The sequence below is a fragment of the Corvus cornix genome, chromosome 1 (genome assembly GCF_000738735.6).
Source record: "Corvus cornix cornix isolate S_Up_H32 chromosome 1, ASM73873v5, whole genome shotgun sequence".
NCBI classification, from domain to species: Eukaryota; Metazoa; Chordata; class Aves; order Passeriformes; family Corvidae; genus Corvus; species Corvus cornix.
The window spans coordinates 40,550,897-40,571,868 of NC_046332.1; the positions used below are offsets into that span (position 1 = coordinate 40,550,897).

General features: G+C 39.3%; 1 protein-coding gene across 1 annotated transcript in view; it reads right to left on the reverse strand.

Moving 5' to 3' along the window:
* The window catches only part of PGR (progesterone receptor), a 33,839-nt gene extending 15,874 nt beyond the window's left edge, over window positions 1–17,965 (reverse strand). The window contains exons 1-3 of the mRNA XM_039564168.1: window positions 16,454–17,965; window positions 15,107–15,258; window positions 3,516–3,632 (exon numbers count right to left, since the gene is read on the reverse strand). Of these exons, the coding sequence (XP_039420102.1) occupies window positions 3,516–3,632; window positions 15,107–15,258; window positions 16,454–17,628 (1,444 nt within the window). The 5' untranslated portion in view covers window positions 17,629–17,965. The remainder of the gene's footprint in view (window positions 1–3,515; window positions 3,633–15,106; window positions 15,259–16,453) is intronic.
* Between the last annotated feature and the right edge of the window lie 3,007 nt (window positions 17,966–20,972).

A 20,972-nucleotide genomic window follows, 5' to 3' on the forward strand; every position in this document is an offset into this window, starting at 1 on the left:
CATTTAGGTTGGAAAAGACCTCCAAGACCATTGAGTCCAAACTTTGATGCATCACCACCTTGTCAACTAGAGCACCAAGTGCCACATCCAGACTGTCTTTAAACACCTCCAGGGATGGTGACTATCACCTCTCTGGGCAGCCCATTCCAAAGTTTAACAACCCTATCTGTGAAGAATTTCCTCCTGATGTCCAAGCTGAAATTCCCGTGGCACAGGTTGAGGCCATGTCCTCTCATCCTGTTGCACATTCCCTGGGAGAAGATGCCGACCCCCATCTTGCTACAGTCTCCTTTCAGGGAGTTGTAGAGAGTGAGAAGGTCCCTCCTGAACCTCCTTTTCTCCAGGCTAAACAACCCTGGGTCCCTCAGCTGCTCCTTACAGAATTTATGTTCAAGACCCTTCCCCCACTCCGTTGGCCTTCTCTGGACATGCTCCAGCACCTCAGTGTCCTTCTTGAAGTGAGGGACCCAGAACTAGAGATGACTCGAGAGGGACTCAAGATGTGGCCTCACCAGTGCCGAGTACAGAAGGACAATCACTGCCCTAATCCTGGTTGCAACGCTATTCTTGGTATAAACCAGGATGCCATTGGCCTTCTTGGCCACCTGGGCACACTGCTGGGTCATGTTTAGCCTTTCCTCATATGACAGGGTTCACAGCCCTTTGATCACTTTGGAAAATTATCCAAGCCCTGCAGGACTCCATATATGAATCATACTGAGTTGATCAGCACATCAAGTCATGAGTAGGAAACATTGCTCATGTGATACAACAAAGGAATAATAAGAAATGGCAGATGAGCAAAAGGAAGAAGGGTAGCAATAACCATAGAAAGATTGTTATGATTAACAGTCTACCTTGAGATTTTATTTGTAGTTTGAATTTTAAATCTTCATTTACTAATAGTATAATTTCACTCCAGTTTTCTTCATTTTTGGTCTACATTTGTCTTTTCTTCTTCGTTCAGTATTAAGCACTCTATTTCAGCCTGCATAAAACAATTAGCTTCCTAATCTCCCCAGAACTCTTGACATCACTAAGAGCACCTGAAATAGTACACTTAACCTGAGGCAGCTGACAAAAAAAAAAATAGAGATGCCACAGTCACAGCTCCACTCAGTATTTCCTTTTTTCCATTGCCCAGCTGTTCTCTTCTACTTTCTATTTGCTGACAGATTACTTCTTTCCAGAAGATGGTGTAGGTGGGGATATCAGTGCAGAGATCTGATGAGATGCCATGTCCCTCTAAGAACTAGAGAAACTAGACTGCACTGACTTCTCAAATAATGGGAGAGAGCTTTGATTAGGTATACTTAGGAGAAGACTAAGCAACACAACAAACTAGCTAGATAAAACAATCTAGCATTAAATATAAAGAGAATATTTACGCTTGCTTTGTAATAGCTGAGAAAAAAGGTGATCGAAAAAGGTGATGAGAAAGATGAAGATTTTACTCTATTCATACCTGATAGTAATAAAGTAAAAGTCAGAGCACCTTCATCCTCAGGTTTTGTAGGAGGACGTAACATCTTGATAAGAGGATACACTAATGAGGACCTACCATCTCATCAATATGGCTGCTAAAAGTGTCCAAATTTTCCTGTTTCTAGTACCTACACCCAGAGAAAAATGTATATATTAAACAACCCTATTAAAAAACTAGCATCCATAAATGCACACAAAATGTAGAATGGAGTCAAGCCTGCTGGCGACTTTTCCTATGTAGCATTACTATGCAGAAACAATGCTGAAGCAAAAGGACTAGACAATGATAGTGAGCCATCTCACACTCTTCTGCTTGTTCAAACTGCTGCCTGTGATGTTGAAACACATGGGGTTTAGTTGTTGGTGTTATGCAGGGTATCATAAATGAAAATTCAGGTCAGATCATCATCAAACTCTCAGCTGTGTAAAATTCACAGCCAGGAATTAATTTTTATCTGTATTAATTTATGCCCATTAGAATTATAGAATGGTTTGGATTGGAAGGGATCTAAAGATCATCTAGTCTAAGCCCCTTGCCTTGGGCAGCTATATATTTTAAAGATCAAATTGATCAAACCTTGCATGTTCTCCCAAATTTTAAAAGGCAGGCACTATATCTTTTCCTGAGTCTTCATTCTTACTCTGTATTTTCCACAGCCTACTCTGGACCTCTGCCTCCTTGGCTTTCTCCTCTTCCAATGCTGGGCAAACAATGCTTTAGGTTCTGCCTTTGTAGTAGTACTGTTTCTCTACTGCACTGCTACTCCAGCTTTAAAACACCACTTCAATCTGAGAAGGATCCAAAGACATGTTCTCCTTTTGTCCCTCTCCCCTCAGCCCAGTGGCACCAACGTGCTTGTCAGCTCCATTTCTTTTTTTTTACTGAGAGGTGGCACTGACTGACCATGTAAGAATGACACAATGGCCGTGTGTGCAGAACACTCCAGCTCCATGGAGCTTGCATTCAGCTTACAGCAGCTGGAAACACAGAACTGTGCAAACTATAAGTCTGAAAACTATATATATGTTTTAAATTATGAATGAATGCTGATCAGCAAGATAAGGAAATGATGTACAGTATATAGTGCCAGCTCTTCCTTCAGGGATAAAAAAACAATACTTAAATGTGGGGGAGGGAACGCAGGGGAGAGGGGGAGAGAGGCAGACAGATAGACAGAGGGCTTTGATGTGCTAAAATAGATTATATTGGAAATAAAGCAGCTTTTTGTCCTTCCCTTTTAATTTTTTTTAAACTCCCTTTAGGAACATATTCTTTCTATCATTTTTATATAGCCATTTTTTATAGTGTAAGCCATGTATTTTCAAGCTTCGTGCTGATCCAAAATATGAATAAAATACAAGGAAAAATAAACATAATTTCCGCCTGTTAGCACAGCAAAACTTGCTGTGTGACTACCTGATCATACACCATTTTCTCCCTGTAGGTATTCAAATGCACAGTGTTCAATTTCATTTCATGATATGCAAAAAAAGCCCAAATCTGTTAGAGAAAGAACTAATACAAAGATGGGATTTCCAAGCATCTGGTATGCAAAGTCTGTAGTATTGGTGCAACCACTGCCTGGCCCTCTCTTGTGGAACAGAAGGATACAATTTTGACATGTACTCAAAGCAATGATGGACAGCTTAATAGAAAAGAGAAAGGGACCGTACTGATTCCTGATTTTAGTGTCAATTTGAATCTGCTTCTTTATTTTTTACCTAAATCAAATTATCTGATCCAAAATTATTAATAAATATACACCAAAGACATAACTACTTTCCTTTCAAGAAAATGAGTGTAAGGGTACACAGAGATTCCTACAGAAAGGTATTTTTGTTTCAGGGTTTTCAGACTCACTAAAGAAAAATTCTAAGAAATTATAAAACATTAGGTAATTCTTCCAAAAATAACATTTGAATGTGGTTCTTTCCTTTACATTATCAAAGTAATGTTGTTTAACCTCGACAGACTGAAGATAGTGTACTTGACTGCCTACTTTTACAAATCCACTTGAAAAACAGCTCACCTCCCAGGACCATACCAGCTTGACAGCACTTCCTCAAGCGACATGCTGGGCAGTTCTTCCTACGGATTTTATCGACTATGCAGTCATTTCTTCCAGCACATAAATAGTTGTGCTGCCCTGTAGGCAAGAGAAAAACAGGATGAATACTACATTTTCTAACATGACAAAATTATTTCTGTGTCTAAATGTTTCAAAAATAACTGAAGATTCAAAAAAGTGTACTTGAACCATAAAATGAAAACTCTTTCATTTTACTCTACCTTTTGACTAATCATGTTATTATTTGAATATAATGTTTTATTTGGCCTGTTTAAGGGTGAAACTCCCCATCATGAAATTCCAAAATAACTAGCAGGCAGCATGAACTGCTTAAATTATTGTACTTACAATATTTCTTAAGTAAATCAAGCATGACGACAGACCATTTGTTTCTTTAAAACTTCTTTTTCTTTGAAGTTATTGATCCTGTTTTCAAAGAACATAAGTAAATTGTGCTTGGATTGATGTAGAGTTTCTGATAGAAAAACAGAATGAAGAAGTTGGGGCAGTGCAAAAAAAAAGTCCCTTAAGCAGAGTAAATGACCTCTGATGGAGAAGCAGCTCTATACTAACCCTGCAGAAATACCAGCAGACCAGGTGCAGCCAACAGAGCCAAAAAGAACAAATAGAAGGAGGCTGTAACTCTGTGGTTTAGGTTATCCTAGTTTATTATTTAATTCTGAATGACTTTGTTAGAAAGAACCTGGCATTACTATATTGAAATGGAATCCCTTCAATGAAATTAGCTTTCAGCAAAGCAAAAGATTAAATGGAATATTGTGGATATGGACCTCCAAATATAACAGAATTCAGTACCAAACCTTTTAAATTTTCAGACTTCTAGACCTAGAAAAGAGTTAGCACTGAACCATGAGAAACAATGCATTTGTTTCTGTGCTAACATTTTAAAAGATAAATAATTTACTTTTAACCATAACATTAAAAACAACCTGTTTGTTTTTAGTGAAAGAAACCAAATTGTCTGAAATTCATTTTCATAATGATTTCTTCTTTTTTTTTAGAAAACTACAGGTAAAAAAACCAGTTGCCTCACACATTGCCTGGCAACAAAAAAGTCCTTAGTAATGTTTTAATCAGAAGAAATTCTCATTTACTTTCTCCCACTAATTCTAATCCTGGACTCCCTCTTACAGGAAACATTACCACAAGTAGACAAATGAATAAAAATCTGTCTTGCTATTGGCAGCAGACCAGTAAGCAAAACACTTATTTTGAACAATTCTTCCTTGGGATTACTTGTAGATTTTCCTCGTCTTTCTTTGCCTTTATAAGCTACAAAAAGCATTCAGTCTTTTTATAAGTGACAACAATTTTAAAACTCCATTAGTTTAATTAAAATCCATGAAGATTATCTCAGCTCTTTGGCGTTCTAGGGCTTTTATGCACACCTAATTTACGAAGGAATGCTTAAGTATAGTTAAAGTTTTGTTTGTTCTTGTCTTGTCTTGGGGTTTTTCTTTGGTTCCCTGAAAGAGGATTTCTTCTGGACCTCTCTTCCAGGGAATCGGTTAAGTCTACACAAGATGATATGAATCCATATAAACCTTGTCCTGCTTATTAAAAATCTAAGACTGAACAACACTTTCACATTTACAAAACAAATCGTAATTGAATCACAGTTATGAAAACTACACTTCCATGCTCATATGTTCTGAAGTTTCAGATTAGACAGGATTGAATAGTCTCTCTACCCAGTGTATACCAGGCCAGAAATGAAATCTGTTACTAGAATTTGGGCACAGTAATATTTGTTTAAAAGCCAAAACACTGCCAACCCAACCCTCCCAAGAGATTATGGTGACAAAAACTCAGGCGCTTCTTGATGCTTAGTGTTAACAACTTTGTTGTTTTCAAGATTATTAAGAAACCACAGTCATATCCTGCCCTTGACTTACACCTTCATGTGAGTTTTCTGCTCCACTCATCTCTATCCCACATTTCCCTGACACCTTCTGTCCCAAGGTGTATTCCACTCATTTTGATTCACCTGCAACTTATTTGGAAAACATGTAAGCTTCAATTATTTGCTATTTCTCTGTTTCATCTGCAAAGGATTTTTATTATTATCATGGTCACCTGAGTGGATCTCATAGCAGTTGATTAATCTGAGTAAATGTTCCCATTTGAAATCACTTCTACCATTCTGCAAAGCTGGATTCTGAGAAACTGTTACTTGCTTGGCATTAATACTTTAGGGACAGCAGCCGTCTGAAGGAGAGACTGTGTAATAAACAAACACATGCCATATATTTGCCTAATTTCAAAATGATAGGAAAATATTTAGTTAGATGAAGATGTCTGGAAGGTCTTTCTGGGATGATAAAATAATTATTTGAAAATATATTTGCTACAGTTCCATCTTCAGGATCATTTAGATTTGAACTAATTGTCTTCAATATGGGAGCATTGCAGTTATACCAAATGAAGTACCCAAAACCCCCTGTCAAGATAAAATCACCATTCAATTGGTAACTTCATGTTCAGTATCTTTTCTACGACTACTATCATTATAACCAGGAAAACAAAAAACAAAACAAACAACTACATACTCAGAAAAAAAACAGGGTAGTAGTAGTATAGTCACTAGAGCACAAGTTTGAAAGTAAAGGTTGGTATTAGCATTTCTTACAAAAATATGAACCTAGGAACTTTCTGGCAATTGCCTCATCTTCAGAAAGCTTCATCCAATGTTAAGTTTCTTATGCATGCTTACTTTTCACTATTTTTTGAAAGTGCACATTGAGGGTCACTCTTGATATACTGGGTCATAACCAGCTTGATTTAGAAAATACAGAGGTGATTTCATCTGTCGCTTAAATGTTCCAGATTCTTACATTTTTCTTAACTTCCATCAAAATCCATTTGTGTTAGCAAAGGTGCAAGTTCTAATGTAGGCAGGCAAACACAATTTTAAGTCCTGTAATGACTACTGCTATACTGGGAGGTTTTTAATCCAAATAGTGCTGGAAGTAGCACATACAATATCTTTACAAACTGCACTACTAACTTAGCTTACTGACATGTTGTAAGCCCCTTACAATCACTCCAGTAAACTCATGAGCTGCAGAGACTTTGCAGATGTACAAAACATGGAAAACATAAAGCTTTATCTGCACCTGGTGTATCAGATGAAGCAATCAGTTATTTGGGTAAGTGCATCTGTGCTGAACTGCTGCCACCCTGCACAGAAGCAAAGCACTTGTTTGCAAACTCTCAGTTCCTTCTATCTGCAAAGAGTACTATCTCCACTCTTTTTTTCTCCCTCCCAAATGAGATTCTGCCTCTTTGTACCTCTCTTAACTGCCACTGCTTTTGTATAAAACCATCAACCTCTGGAGGACTGTTCTTTGCAGAACACGTGGTGTTTTATTTAGCCTAGTTTTAGATTTCTGTCTAAAGCTTGCAGATATCTATTGCATCTCTTTGCAAATAATTTAACTGCCAAATGTCTCCCAATATCAACTTTTTGCTTCCTGAAGGCTAGCCTCAAGGTTTTGATCAATAATTTTCTAACAGTATGTTTTACCTCTTCAAAAGTACCAATTAAATAAAAAAAACCCCAAAACAACACCAAACCCACAATGGAAGCTGACAATAAACATGGGTTTGAAATTTAAAAAATGGAAAATAAGTTCATCTGTATACCTAACTAAACATAATGGTGCAGATGTAGCTTTTGAGTAAAAATCTGACTTCTGGAAGCTAAGACAATAGACTAGGCTAGTCCTTAGCTTGTGGAAAACCTGACTTGTCAGAGCAAATACAGGGTAATTCTTACCCTGAACATGCTCTGACAAGACAGGTTTTCCACAGCTAGGCAAACAGTCTGGCCTAGTTCATCCTTGGTAAAATGGGAAATACAACTATATCGACTTTAGCCCAGATCTAAATGTAACACTCTTCTATTTACACTGTTTCAATGTGCAAAACAGCAAATATGGGTCGAATTTATGTCTCAGGATGTGGTTTTATGAGATTTGGTCTTGGAGAACTAGGAATCTATACTACACAGTCTCCATGTCCCTGTATGCCATTCCATGCTATTAGTCTCCAAGATTCCACACACCTCAAATAATGTTGTTGGGGTTTTTTAATTTAATATCAATTTTATTTCTGTGTTAATATTTTCTCTAAACATAAAGTCCCTGAAGTGAGACTTCTGACTCCACTTATCCAAAATCCACATCCCCCATGGACTTTACCATGCATAATCTTTTGATAAAGATTTACATTTCCCTCTTTGCCTATGGAAGTAAAATTCTCATTTTCCAATCCTAAGTAGGTGTCAGGACTTCTACTCTGTTGCATATATTGGTATAAAGAAAGACCTGCTATTGATGCAAGTCTGCTCCACAGCAGAGAATTAAGGATTCAATGGACCAAAGAGGACAAAGAGTGGAAAGCAGAGGAACTTGTGAATATATTCCATCCTGGAATCTAACTGAAATAATGTGGAATTTCTTTCTTCATAATAATATATTTCATACTGAAAGAAATAAAAATGATTGTTTATAACACTTTTGACTGATTCTTTCCTCCTCTTGTATACTGATCTCAAAATCTTCCTGCCTTTTGCTGTGAATCCTGCAATACTATTGTCTTTTTCCTTCCAAAATCACTTCTCCGAAGAGAAACCTCTGAAGAGAGAACACTTTTTAAATGATATCTACAAAACAGAACAATTAAATGTAGCTATCTTGTTTTCATTCATTTCTAGAGTGAAAAATTACAATCCTGTTTTTTAATCTTTTTACATTTCTCTGTCTGTTCCACCATTTTGACCAAGAAAGAGAAAACAAAACAAGCCCAAAACCACAGAAAAACAAAATGAAACAAGATTAAGTCATAATTCATGGAAACTATAATGAGCTGCAAAATTAGGAATACTGTTTCATATTGATTTTCAGTTGGTTTGCCTAGACTGTTTATCACTGCAATGCCTTGAAATGCATAAAATCTTGGAGTCTAAATATGGGAACAGACAACAGTAAAAATTTTCCACAGCTAATACCCTTTCAGGAAGATATGGTAGCTTCTACAAGTCACTATTTCCAGTTCTTTTTATGGCATTGTGTCACAATTGTTCCTTGGTCATAATTTCTAAGTAATTAACTCCATCAGTGACATAAATATGTAAAATGATGGAAGTGTCAGCATTTTTGTCAATAGGGGGTCTATTTCTTACAAATACAAAACATGGGATTTGGACACAAAACCTACTTGAAAAACACACCAACTATTTCAGAGGTATACAGAACTATGGTATCAGTTGTTCTGCTTTTGAGCCCTGAGTGTTATGTTCTTCTATCAAGATGAGACTCTTTATATTTGCATTTCAGTCATCCTATCACTCTAATTTTAATGGAATTATCACACATTGCCATGTTGAGTTTTTCCGTATATATTTGCCTTATATTCCTTGACTTGTCCTACAATTGAACCAGTGGGACAGGATCATGCACTATGAGTAATACAGATGGAAAACCACAGAAACATTAATAGCAGAAAAAAGCAATGTGCAAAAAACCCAAGTATTGCTGCCTCTTGTTTGAAACACCCTAGATTAATTTGATGCTATTTGATTAATTAGATTCTAAATTGTAGACACCTATCAAAACACTCCTAGTGGTACATCATGACTACTGTGGAACAAATACAGCGATGGACACCATCAAACCCAAATCTACTTTTAGCAGAGGACAGTTTTACTATAAATACTTACACTTTATATACTTACATCAAAAAATTTATGAATATTCTAATACTTCAACTGAGTATGATTTTTATATGTGAAATAATATAATAACATCTATAATACCTTATATATAATACTTAAGCAATATGAAATTAGTATTTCATATGCTTATTATATTTCTTTTATATACTACAGAACTGAATTAGGTACCTTGGTGATATGGCTAGGACTCATATCACCAAATGCAAACAGAGTACATGGTCATCTGATACTCCTTTACACTCAGTGCTGAGAAAGAGTTAGTTAGAATACTGCCATTTTCATCACAAGTACATATTAGAAATAAGTCAGTGAATTTCTTCCTAAAATTTCTTGTTTCTCTCCATTCACTGTAAAATGAACTTCAGATGAGTCCAGGTTACTCACATTGTGCATTTGGGAAGTTAGAACAGAGTATTAGCAACCCTGAGCAGGCAGTTGGTGGTGCTCTTCAAAGCATGCAATTTTACACTACCTGAAATAGCTTCTAATCCACCTGAAAAGATGTTTAAGATAATATACAATACTGCTTCTAAAACACTATGTAGAAGTTAAACCAGAAATTTTAATGGTTGACATTTCTGCAGCTGTTCTAAGCCATGTCTATTAGGAAAACAGTGGTAAAGTCACTATTAGAGCAGTAGGAAGCCCAGCATTAGCACAAGAGCCAAAGCACTTCACCGTTGTGCCTCATATAAAACAATCAATCAAATTGCTGCTAGTCAAATTGCTGGACAACAAATACTTTTGAAGTGTGATGAAGATACATAATTATGTATTGATGCAGATTTTCTTCTTTCCATTTTCATGATGTAAATTCTTTGAACTCACAAAAGTGACATTTTCCGTTTGTATTTTAGGCTCCTTAATAAAGCAATTTTGTACATTTCAATTTGGAAAATCACTTAGATTTCTGTACTTTAACACATTTTGGCCATGTGCAAAATAGAAGAACTTCAATAACATCAAATCTGTTCTATTGAGTGAAAAGCATTTTTATCTCTCAACCTGCCATGTCTATGCTTTGTGTGTTTGCATGTTTTCTACTTCATGAAAATTTCATCACCATCAGGTTTACAGTACATGCTGTACCAAATGCTGATCCCAAGATCCAGACTGGAATGTTGGATTAAAAATTAGAAAACCCTTCAGAGTTAGGAGAAAAAGGAACTTTTAACACCAGCTTCATCAACTTTACTGCTGAAAGGGTCTCTACAGTATTGTATTTCTCTCTGTTTTCAAAGAGCATTTTCTACTAGTGGTTGGCAGTTCTTTAAATACTTGGCATGCTGTACCATTTTATATTCTTTAGCTTTGGAAAAGCACAGCTGTTTAGACCAGCAACTTTCCTTATGCATAGTATTTCACTCTGTACATAGTGAATCACACTCCCATCACAAAACTAGCATAACACTGATAAGGTCAGATAAACTTTATCAGAAAGTTTGGTTGAATTCATGATCAACCTTCTTACTGTGTAGGTGTAGCTCATCATCAATTACTGCACAGAACCCCTCCATATACAGACAGTGAAAAAATCTCACGGAAATCCAACTTTCTGCCAGTTTACCAAATTCAGGAGTCAGAGAGAAGAAAAGTTCACACTCGGTCAGCTAAATACTGAGCTTGTTCTCTGATGTCATTGATGCAACAGAGTTGCTACCCTGACCTTAAAGCACATATCAACACTAGACAAATTCTATACAATCATTTGATCAAGTTTGTAACACATTCTCAGGTATTTAAACAAACCAAGAGTCAGTTTCTGACTGATCTGCTGTAATATCATGTATTCATGTTGGTCTCAAAGTCTTCGGGTTTGGGTTACTGCTTTCCTTACATATCAATAATATAAACAAAGTGCATACATAAATACAGAACAAAAATAAGAAGTGAGAGTTTATGATAGGAAAAACAGCATTCAAATTGTTTTTCAGGACTTAGGTAATTTAAACTTTTCATTAGTAAGACCACTGCAAAGGAGACACTTCCAGCAAGAAGGCAAAAATGCAGATGAACAAGAAATCCTGTGTTAGCAACAGTGTAACTCCAGAATCCCAACTCTTAACACTGGGTTCCTGTTCACGGACAGACATTTTACCTTGGTGCTCCACAAGCATTTTGATCATAGCTGCCCTGCATGGTTTTGCATGAAGGAATCTTTATAAGACATCACTAATGACTGTTTGGCAATTTAGTCCAAGAAAAGTAAAAGTTGATATCGTGATCTTCATTCTCCTCATGCCCTGTTAGAAATATTCTCCTCTATGTTTGTAATCATGAATGAGATATATTGGTAGCACTTAAATGATGCCTGATCACCAGCGGCAAATTACTTTTCAAATACAGTAATTCTACATATTTGAAAGCATTTTGAATATTATTTCTGAAATTTTTTGATTTCTATCTCCAAAATGCTCATCACTCTCTGCTCACTGACAGGAACAGCAGTACCCCATCAGCACATATAAATATAAATATAAGAATATAAATAGTAGTACCTTTCATTTTTTTCATTATACTCAAAGGAGATCTTTAAAGCATTTTTTAAAAGCCTCGTAATTTCTTTGTACATTAAGTGAATCTACAGACTAGTGGTTATTTGTAAGGGTCCAACAGAAAACTTCTCAATGCAAATAAATGTTTCCTAGGAAAAAACAACCCAGTATCTTTGTCTCTTTTCTCCTCCTCACTTGCAGTAGTAACTTTTTAAAATATCTGCTATACTAGAGGTTCCCAAAGAAAGGACTTGTATTTTTGTTTAACCTACTTCAAGATTTTGACTTAAGAAAAATACGTTTATTGTATTAGCACCAACCTTTTCTTCATATATATAGCCACATATGGGGAACCAAGAACCCAAAGGACAGAAAATACCTACAAAATCATATATATTTTAGAATTTAGTGCCAAGAAACGTTTTAAGTAATCTTTGTGATCCTCACACAACTCTGACCCCTTGTAAAGTTGTATGTGTATGTAGTAGTTACATTCAAATGTATGATTAATTCATAATTAGTATATACAGTTTTAAATGATGGTTCAGTCTGAGTATTTTAAATAATCTGTTTTTATTTCAAAAAAATTAGATATGGGGAAAAAAAAGAGTTTTCTGGATAATTTAGCCGTCCATTTTATTCAAATGGAAGTACTTAACCAATAAAGTATTATCCTCACACCAGGGAAGGTAAAATAAATGGTGTCTGAATAGAACAATTTCTGTGAAAAAAAAAATTACAAAAAATACATAGGCTGTTTGATTTCAAACAGCAAATGCATCTCAGATTACAGAAATAATTAAAATAGAAAATAGACACTTTCCAACAAATGTAATGTCACTGTATTAAGTACTTTTTTATCTATGCACAAAACCTTGTAACATACAAAAAACTATCACAAGACAGAGAAAATCCATTAAATACCCAGCTATTTCCAAACATGTTCTAATTTCTCATGAAGATCAGTACTGTATGGAAATGATATGAAAAGTAGAGTTTTGACCAGGAATTTTTACTCACAAAATGTAACATCTTATTTGCATGAATTATTATTAAAATACATGTCTGTAGTAACACTAAAAATTTAAAAAGGTAAATACTGCCTTTACACTCTGAGAAGTGATGGGCAGTGAGACATTTCATGGAAGAAATATGTCTCAAATTTATGCAGTTGCCAGTGTGAATTTTAAACAGTATTTTCTATTGCATTTAAATTTCTCCTCTGTTTCTTCCTACACAGGAGCAATTTCCCACCATTATTTCTGATATGAAATTTTTTAAAAAGTACTTAAAGTTCATCTAAAATCAAGTATCTGTCAATAAATGGGATTGTTTCAGTACTGGTAATTCTATAGTGTACTGTAATGAAAGCAAGAAGTCCATCGGTCCATCTCTAAGGAACCCCCTGTAGTCTTGCACTTTCTACACAAAAACAAGTTTAACAGTATTTGGTTATTTTGCCAATGCCCACAGTGCTCGTGCCTGACATTCCTTCCTATCAGGTTAAATAACCTGTATCTTTTCTGATTACAGTCAGGTTTCTGATGTAGTTGTACATTCTTTGAAAATCCTTACTAAAAAACTCGAACACACTTCCCCACCAGACTCTCAATCTGTAGAATCATTTAAAAATTAAAATTATGAAGTTGCTATTTAAAACATAAGAGTTTTGTTTATGTAATGGCATTGACCTCTCATTTGTCTCTATATACTTCTGTATTCTCAACTTGGTAAGACTCTGCAAATACAGACTTTGAATAATCTGTGAAAAAACTTCAAGATGTTCCTTGTATCAAGTTATATTCCTTCTTAACATTTCTCATTAAAATACTTCTGCTGAACAGTAATAAGTTTTTGAGCAGGTTCACCTACTGCAAAAAGAACTGGGTACTAAATAAAAAAGAGATGACATCTAAAACTGACAGAATCAAATTCAAAGAAAAAATTACAATATTATTATATAGGTAAAAAGCAAAAATAAAATTTATTTTAAAATACAGCACTCATAAATTACACTACACTCGGCATTAAAACTTCATCTCACTGACTTTTTTTAAAAAAATATTTGGCTGATTTAGCAAAACATAACAAAAAAATGTGAAGCCAAACCAAGAGATCAGCTAGGAGTCAGAGAAACTGAAATATATTCCTGAAAGTAACTTAAGAGCTTTGCAACCTAACACAAATGTTTCTAGTAGTTTTCTCATGAAACCCATTAAATGTGTTAGAGAAAACATGGCACTGGCTCAAAAATTTACCTAGCCCACCAAGTCCACTTTGCAAATACTTAATGTAAAATAAAGGAAGAACATGAGCATATGCTTAAAGTAGAAAGTAACAGCACTGTGAAACAAAAAATCTAATTATATTATTTTACTAAGCATTTACTTTTCCAATATTCCCCTTTTTTATTTGGAGAGAGATAAAGTCTATAAAGCTGAAAAAACTATGTATCACAACAAGAAAATACATGATGCATTTATTTTTATTTTAAGGAATCTTATCCATTTGAACAATGGTTTTGTTAAATATACGGGAGAAATTTGAATATCCTAGTTCTAACAGGATCAGATAAAAAATCAAAAAAGGAGACAAAGCCTAAAAAGTAGAAGGATTTGTTTTACTGCTTTATCTGTTGAACTATATAAAATTATCTGCTCTTTTATTCATATTTAAAATTTCAGTGGACAAGGCATATAATATAATCCAAAAAGAAAAAATAAACATAGGTATTGCTACTGTTTCAGTAAACTTCCAGCCTGACTTTGCAATTTAACAACTATTTGGAACAAGTCAAATGCATTTATTGTTATTATGACTTGAAAGAGTTCAGTGAAATTTTAAATACTTCCATAACTCGCAGGAAGCCAAAACTCTGCAACTTGAAAGCAAGAAAAATTTCATGACTTCAAAAAGTGAACAAAGCCAAAATAAATTCTTCTCTGCCTAGCATTAGTTCTTACCCACAATATTTTCCTTTGAACACCATTTATACTTTATAAAACAGGTTGTATAATACACCAAAATTTTTTTTAATTCTTCCTACCTGGAAAGATTAACTGATCAACAGTAAATAATAAATAGAAAAAAAGTAAAGTAAAACAAATAATACTAGAAAAATCTATTAAGGAAGAACTTTTTCAATATTCACTGTAATATTTAAACAGAGTTGACAAAATAAAAAAAAAAATCACTACAGGGATAATATTTATAAAGTTGAGCAATAAATAAGCAGTATGTCCTAGCAGTGTCTAGAAGACATATTTCAGATAATTAGGAACAATGGCATCATATAGTACCTTCCATTGCCCTTTTAAAGAAGACTTTACAACTTCCACAGGTAAGTACTCCATAGTGGCAACCTGAAGCCTCATCACCACAGATGAGACAAATCTTCTGGGGTAGCGATTCAAAACTGAACTGAGAACTTTGGCTGGTTTCTGTATCTGGCCTTGAAAACAAAAAGAATTAAAAGAAATTAAAGATCTAGCTTTGCACAGTTAACTACTTACCTGAATTAATGAGTTTTATATCAAAAACTTCATTTTAAAATTCATAATCAAGATACAGAAGGACAGGAAAAAACGAACGTATGATTGCCTTTCTGCTTAATGGTTTGTCTCTTCTATGGTACTACAAGAAAGGAGTGCAAAAAAGCATAAAGTTATATTTTAATCCATTTAGCAAAAAAAGGTACCATCTAGACATTCTGTTAAAATGTTCACCTTCCTCAGATCAACAACTCTTGTGAGTGAAGTCATAGCGATGACGTTTTACTCCTGCACAGAGATAGAATCAGATAGAGATGGCCATTGAGTTTCAAAGGCCTCTTTCATATGGGAAATATGAAATGTCATTTCAGCTTAAAAAATCTTTACTAATCAGTTTATCACCCCCCCCATTCATCTGCCGTGTTCTCAGCAGTAACTAAGTCTGATGGGGATATCAACGATATTTCCAATTCATCTCCAAGAAAAGGCAGACTAATCTAGGTAACAACTGTATTTACTAAGAGAAAGAATTTCCATTGAAACTGTACCATTGTATGCACTTTTTTTGTATCTATTTCTAGGTAATGCACATCTCGGTATCATAGTACTCCATTTCATTCTAGAAAATCAATATACAAGTGTTTCAGTTTCAGTTTTCTTTTTTTTGTGCTTTTTGAGGTTTGGAAATTTTTGGAAAATACTTAGGTATTGATGAATACGGTATCGCTGCCGGTGGGAGCAACCTAGAGAACCTGCACGCCCTCTCTGGAGCCGGGCACCGGCTCGGACATCGGGTGGCCTGAAGTCCCGCAGCGATAACAAACCATTATCTCCTGGAACGTCATCGTGCCCAAAGCCGCGAGGTGCCAGCTGCCGAGCTGACACTGCTGGTCTCACACCGCCCCGGGACACCGCGGCGTGGTCAGGCAGCGCAGGCAATGGGAACGGGGCTGCAGGCACTGCCTTAAAGCCCAAAAACGCCCTCGCCGAGAGAAACGTCGCCCGTCCTTTCCTCGGCGTCCCCTTACCATTCTCCCGAGGCGCCCGCCGCGCAGCACGGCCGCCCCTCGGGCAGAGGAGGTGCGGAGCTGTCCGGCCCGCAGCGCGACCCCCCGGTCCCGTCCCTCAGCGAGCCCCCCGCCGACCCCGCCTTACCGCGCGTAGCCGAGGTAGGGCGGGCACAGCTGGGGCAGGCCCTCCTTGAGCACGGCGGCCGGGAAGCCCAGCGGCTGGTGCCCGTTGAGCCCCAGGCCCGGGTAGAGCCCCGGCGGCGCGGCCGAGGTGGAGGGCAGGCTGTCGGGCGGCGCCGCCGCCGGCCCGTAGGCGCTGGCCAGGAGGGTGGGCTCCGCTTTGTAGAGGACGCACTCCAGCGAGGGCTCCTGCCCGGCCCGCGGAGCCTGCGGGTAGTCGTGGCAGCCCGGCGCGGGGGTGGCCCTGCCGCCCCCCGGGTAGCGGGCGGCGAGGCCGAGACCCTCCTCCTTGATCTTCAGAACGGGCTGGACGTCGCCGTAGGCGAAGGGCCCGTCCTTGGCGTCGGGCGGCGGGAAGCCGTAGGCCGGCAGGTCCGGGGCGGGGGGCGAGCAGCGCGGCACCGCGCCGCCCTCGTACTCCGGCCCGTCCAGCAGCTGCCGCGTGCGCGAGGCCAGGAAGGCCGAGTTGAGCGGCAGTAGCGGCACGTGCAGGTATTCCTGCCCCGGGTCCCCCGCCCGGGACCCGCCGGGCAGCGCCCCGACACCGGGGGCATCGCCCTTGGGCACCGCGGCGGGACCTTCCGCGCCGCTCCCCGGCCCCGCCGGCCGCGGCTTAGCGACGGGGACCAGGGCATCGCCGGGCGGCCAGAGCGCGGCGGGACGCGGCGGGGGCTGCGAGAGGCCCGGCGCTCCCGGGGCGGCTTCGCCCGCCTTCTGCGAGGGGCTGCTGCTCATCGGGCCGTCGGGCGCTTCCGCCGCCTCGAAGAAGGACCAGGGCGCCGCGGCCACGGCGGAGCTGGCATGAGCCGCGGGCGCCAGGAAGGTGTGCAGGACGGTGTCCAGGGAGTCCTTGACCGAGAGGGATCCGCTCCCTGGTTGGTAGGAGAGGGAGTCCCGGCCGTCCTCCTGCCCCAGATGCTGCTGCTGCGGCTCTTCCTCCTCCTCCCCTTCCTCCTCCTCCTCCTCCTCTTCGTCCTCCTCCTCGTCGCTGCTCTTGGGGTAAAGCAGCCCGTCCAGGGAGATGTCGATGGACTCCGCTTCCTCGCGGAAGGGATCTCGGCCGGGCTGACCCTGCAGCAGGACCGCCCCGTCTGTGGCAGGCGGAGGTGCTCTGGGCTCTTTGGCTTTCACCTCGGTCATGCTGGCTTGGGGCAGCGATGGACGCCGGCGAGTCTGCGGCCCGGGGGGCGGTCGGGCAGCAGCAGAGTGCGGGCAGCCGGGCAGCTCTTTACATCCTGGACGTGCCCGCTGCGGCGGTGGCGCGGGTCCTGCTCACATGGTGCTGCTCTCGGGGGGACGGCTCAGCCCTGGCCCCCGCCGCCGGGACGGGGATGACTCGGAGCCGGGGGCGCTGCAGCCTGGAGGCGAAAACGATGGGAGCGTGTGCGGGAGGCGGGCAGGAAAGCAGGGTGCCTGCCAGGCTCCGGCGGCGGCGGACAGGCTGACTCGGCGCTCCGCTCGTCCCCCGACTGCTTCCCACCGCCCGGGCGGGCCGGCCGCCGGCTCCACGCCCCCGTCCCTCCCTCCCCGCCCCTCCTCGCCTCCAGCCCCGTCCCTTAGCGAGGGTCTGCGCTGCGGGGCGCGGGCTCGCCCCTCCCGGTCCCACCGCTCCGCGCTGCCTCTGGGAACCGCGGCTCCTCCAGCGGCACTTCCATCGGCTCCTCCTCCGCTCCTCCTGTCCCCCTCCCATGGTTCGCCGTGCCCGCATCCCTTTCCCATCGCGTCCGCCGCCCTGAGCCTTCGGTCAGCGCTTTTTTGCTTCTCCTTATCGTCTCCCTGTCTTCTCATCCCTTTCCCCCACCTCTTGTGCCTGTGCTCCGTCCTCTCTCTTTACCATTCCAAGAACTGCAGCTTTGGACCGAGCAGAGGGCACAAGCCAAGGTTGGGTCGCTGCTTTGGAGAGCAGAGAGCAAGACAAGCTTTACTTATTTGCAGTGACGGATCCCTTTTGTCTGGTTTTCACTGTCGCATTCAGACGTTCAATGTAGTTTTTCGTGATTAAGCTCTGTTCCAAAATCCGTCCTGACACGAGATCCATTTTCCAGTAGCAAGGAAACCAAGGCATTGTAAAGCTCTTCACAGGACCTCAAAGCATCCTCTACACCAAGAAACACAATGTCTTTTCTGCAAAAGATCTGGAAAGGGGGTCATTCATTACTTCTAAATTTTAATTACTTTGTCAGGAAAATGAGAGGACATTTAAAAAGGACTGGCTGGCCAGCCTGATATAGCAGGTTACAATTCAGCCCAGGTTAGTTCTGACGAAGAAGCTGTCACCAGCTAATTGCTGGCATTTTGTGTAAAATGCTGGCTTTGTGGCAGAACCCATTCAGCTCAATATGACAGCTACTAACTGGAGGAAAAAAAAAACAAACAAAAAAACAACACAAGCCTTAGTATAATTTTCATTATATAGAAATCTCAGGAAAGAAACTTGTGTTGAAAGATACAAAGAGTAAATTGGCATAGGAGTAATTGTCCTGACTTTAAGTAGAATCAGTGTATTTTTTGATACATAGAGAAAAGTGTGCTGTTAAATGCTTGGTCATGCCCTGTAGCTGTAACATGCTTTTCTGAAAGAAAACATCCTTTTTTTCCCAAAACACCTGTGATCACCACTAAATAGTTGCTTTTGTTATTTTACTTTCAAAACATTGTCAGACTGAAAAGAACAGCTTGTCAGGGAGAGGAACATAACTGTTGGAAATTATTTCAGTGTTCTGAAATCATGTAAGGCAAGTTTATAGAAGAAATGGCATCACATAAACCTTATTCAATGTGGTGTGTGCTTTCTACATTGCTCTTGTCAAAATACTACTGGCTTATAGACTGCTTTGGGATTCTACTCTTTATTCCTTGAAGAATAAATACAAGAAAATCTTTATTTTTTTTCGGTATTCAAAAGAATTGTGGTAGTAACTGGCATTTTAAAACCCAGATGTTATCTGGGCGACTCTACACATTTAGGAGGTTCAATAGAATGAAAGAACTTCCAAGTACACTTGTTGAATATAGGAATAGTTCTTGAACAGCAGTGTTTCACTCTTTTGATGTTGCATGGGAAAGAACTGTTTGGCCAGGAAGTACCAGGAGCTGAAGATGTTTTCACAAAACCTATCAGTGGAACCAACGTTAAAAGAATTATTTAAGAGGCACTATCCAGTTCTGACATGACATTAAAACAAATAATTTGAAGTGCTTCAATGACTACCGAGTTTCTGTTTTTCATGCTACAAAATTTCTCCCTTCTCCCAAATCTGCCTTTTCTCGGAGAAGAGAGAAGTTCCTCTCCACCACTGTTCATCTCCATGCTCGTTTTGGTTTTCCCCTGTTGTTTGCATGCTTAGTCAGCTGGTTGTCATTGAAAGCAAGGCAGTGGCTTGCTCATTTCCACTTCCCCATATGCACACAGCATTTGCAGCCTGCGTCTTTAGAAAATGTGCTTCAAGGATATGTTTCCTTACAGTAACTTTCCTCCTTCCTACTGCTTCTGGATTAGGAGAGGTGAAGAGCCACAGATGGCCTGAACAGAGGGTCCTGAAAGGAAAGCAGCACCAAGTAGCTTCCATTCACTGCTGCTCATGACTTGTCTGTTAAAACTCTACATTAACAAGGCCATGTGACTGTAAACAACTACATATTTACCAGAATTATAAATGTTTACTACTTATTTTTCTAAATAGCAGTTAAATAATGTGTAGGTTTTCTGCTGTCCTCCCTAATTTCATTTTTATGACCTGACAAGTATACTCAAATCTTTAATGATAACAGCAATTGTGCTGAATTGTTATTTAATGAAATGACAATTTAAGGAAAATATTTGGGGTTCTTTAAGAAATTTATTGGACCTAAGTGAGTAGACTTTAATTTGTATTGGTTTCACATGATTTCTATGAACTTTCACTGGAAACTTTTGCTATTTTCTTTACATTATTCTGTCAATAGCCCTTGTGCCCCATCCCTGGAAACGCTGAGTGGGGCTTTGAGCAATGTGATCTAGTGAAAGGTATCCCTGCCCCTGAGAGAGGAGCTGGAATTAGTTGATCTTTAAGGTCCCTTCCAACCCAAGATGTTCTGTGATTTATTTGTTTCTTTTGCTCTTAGATTTTCTCATATCATTTGGAAGCTTTCCCTGATATTGCTATGGTATCAAGTTTTTCAGTAAGAACATTTCAAAGTATGCCCTGTCAACTATTTTTTGCATTCTACTGTTGTCATTTCTTAATTTTCATTTATTCACTTCATTGTTATGTCAATCAGCATTAAAGAAAACCAGGTTTCTTTCTGGTGTATCTGCAGCTAATTTTCACTTTCAAGTCATTAAAATTGAAACTGATATTTTCAATTCAGACTTAAAATTGACATTTTTTTATATTCAGTAACACTTTACTGAATATAAAATTTTCAAATAGCAAACAGTATGAAAGTACTTATGAACAGACTTATTTTGAACAAAAAAGTAAAGCATTGGAGAGTTTGATTGA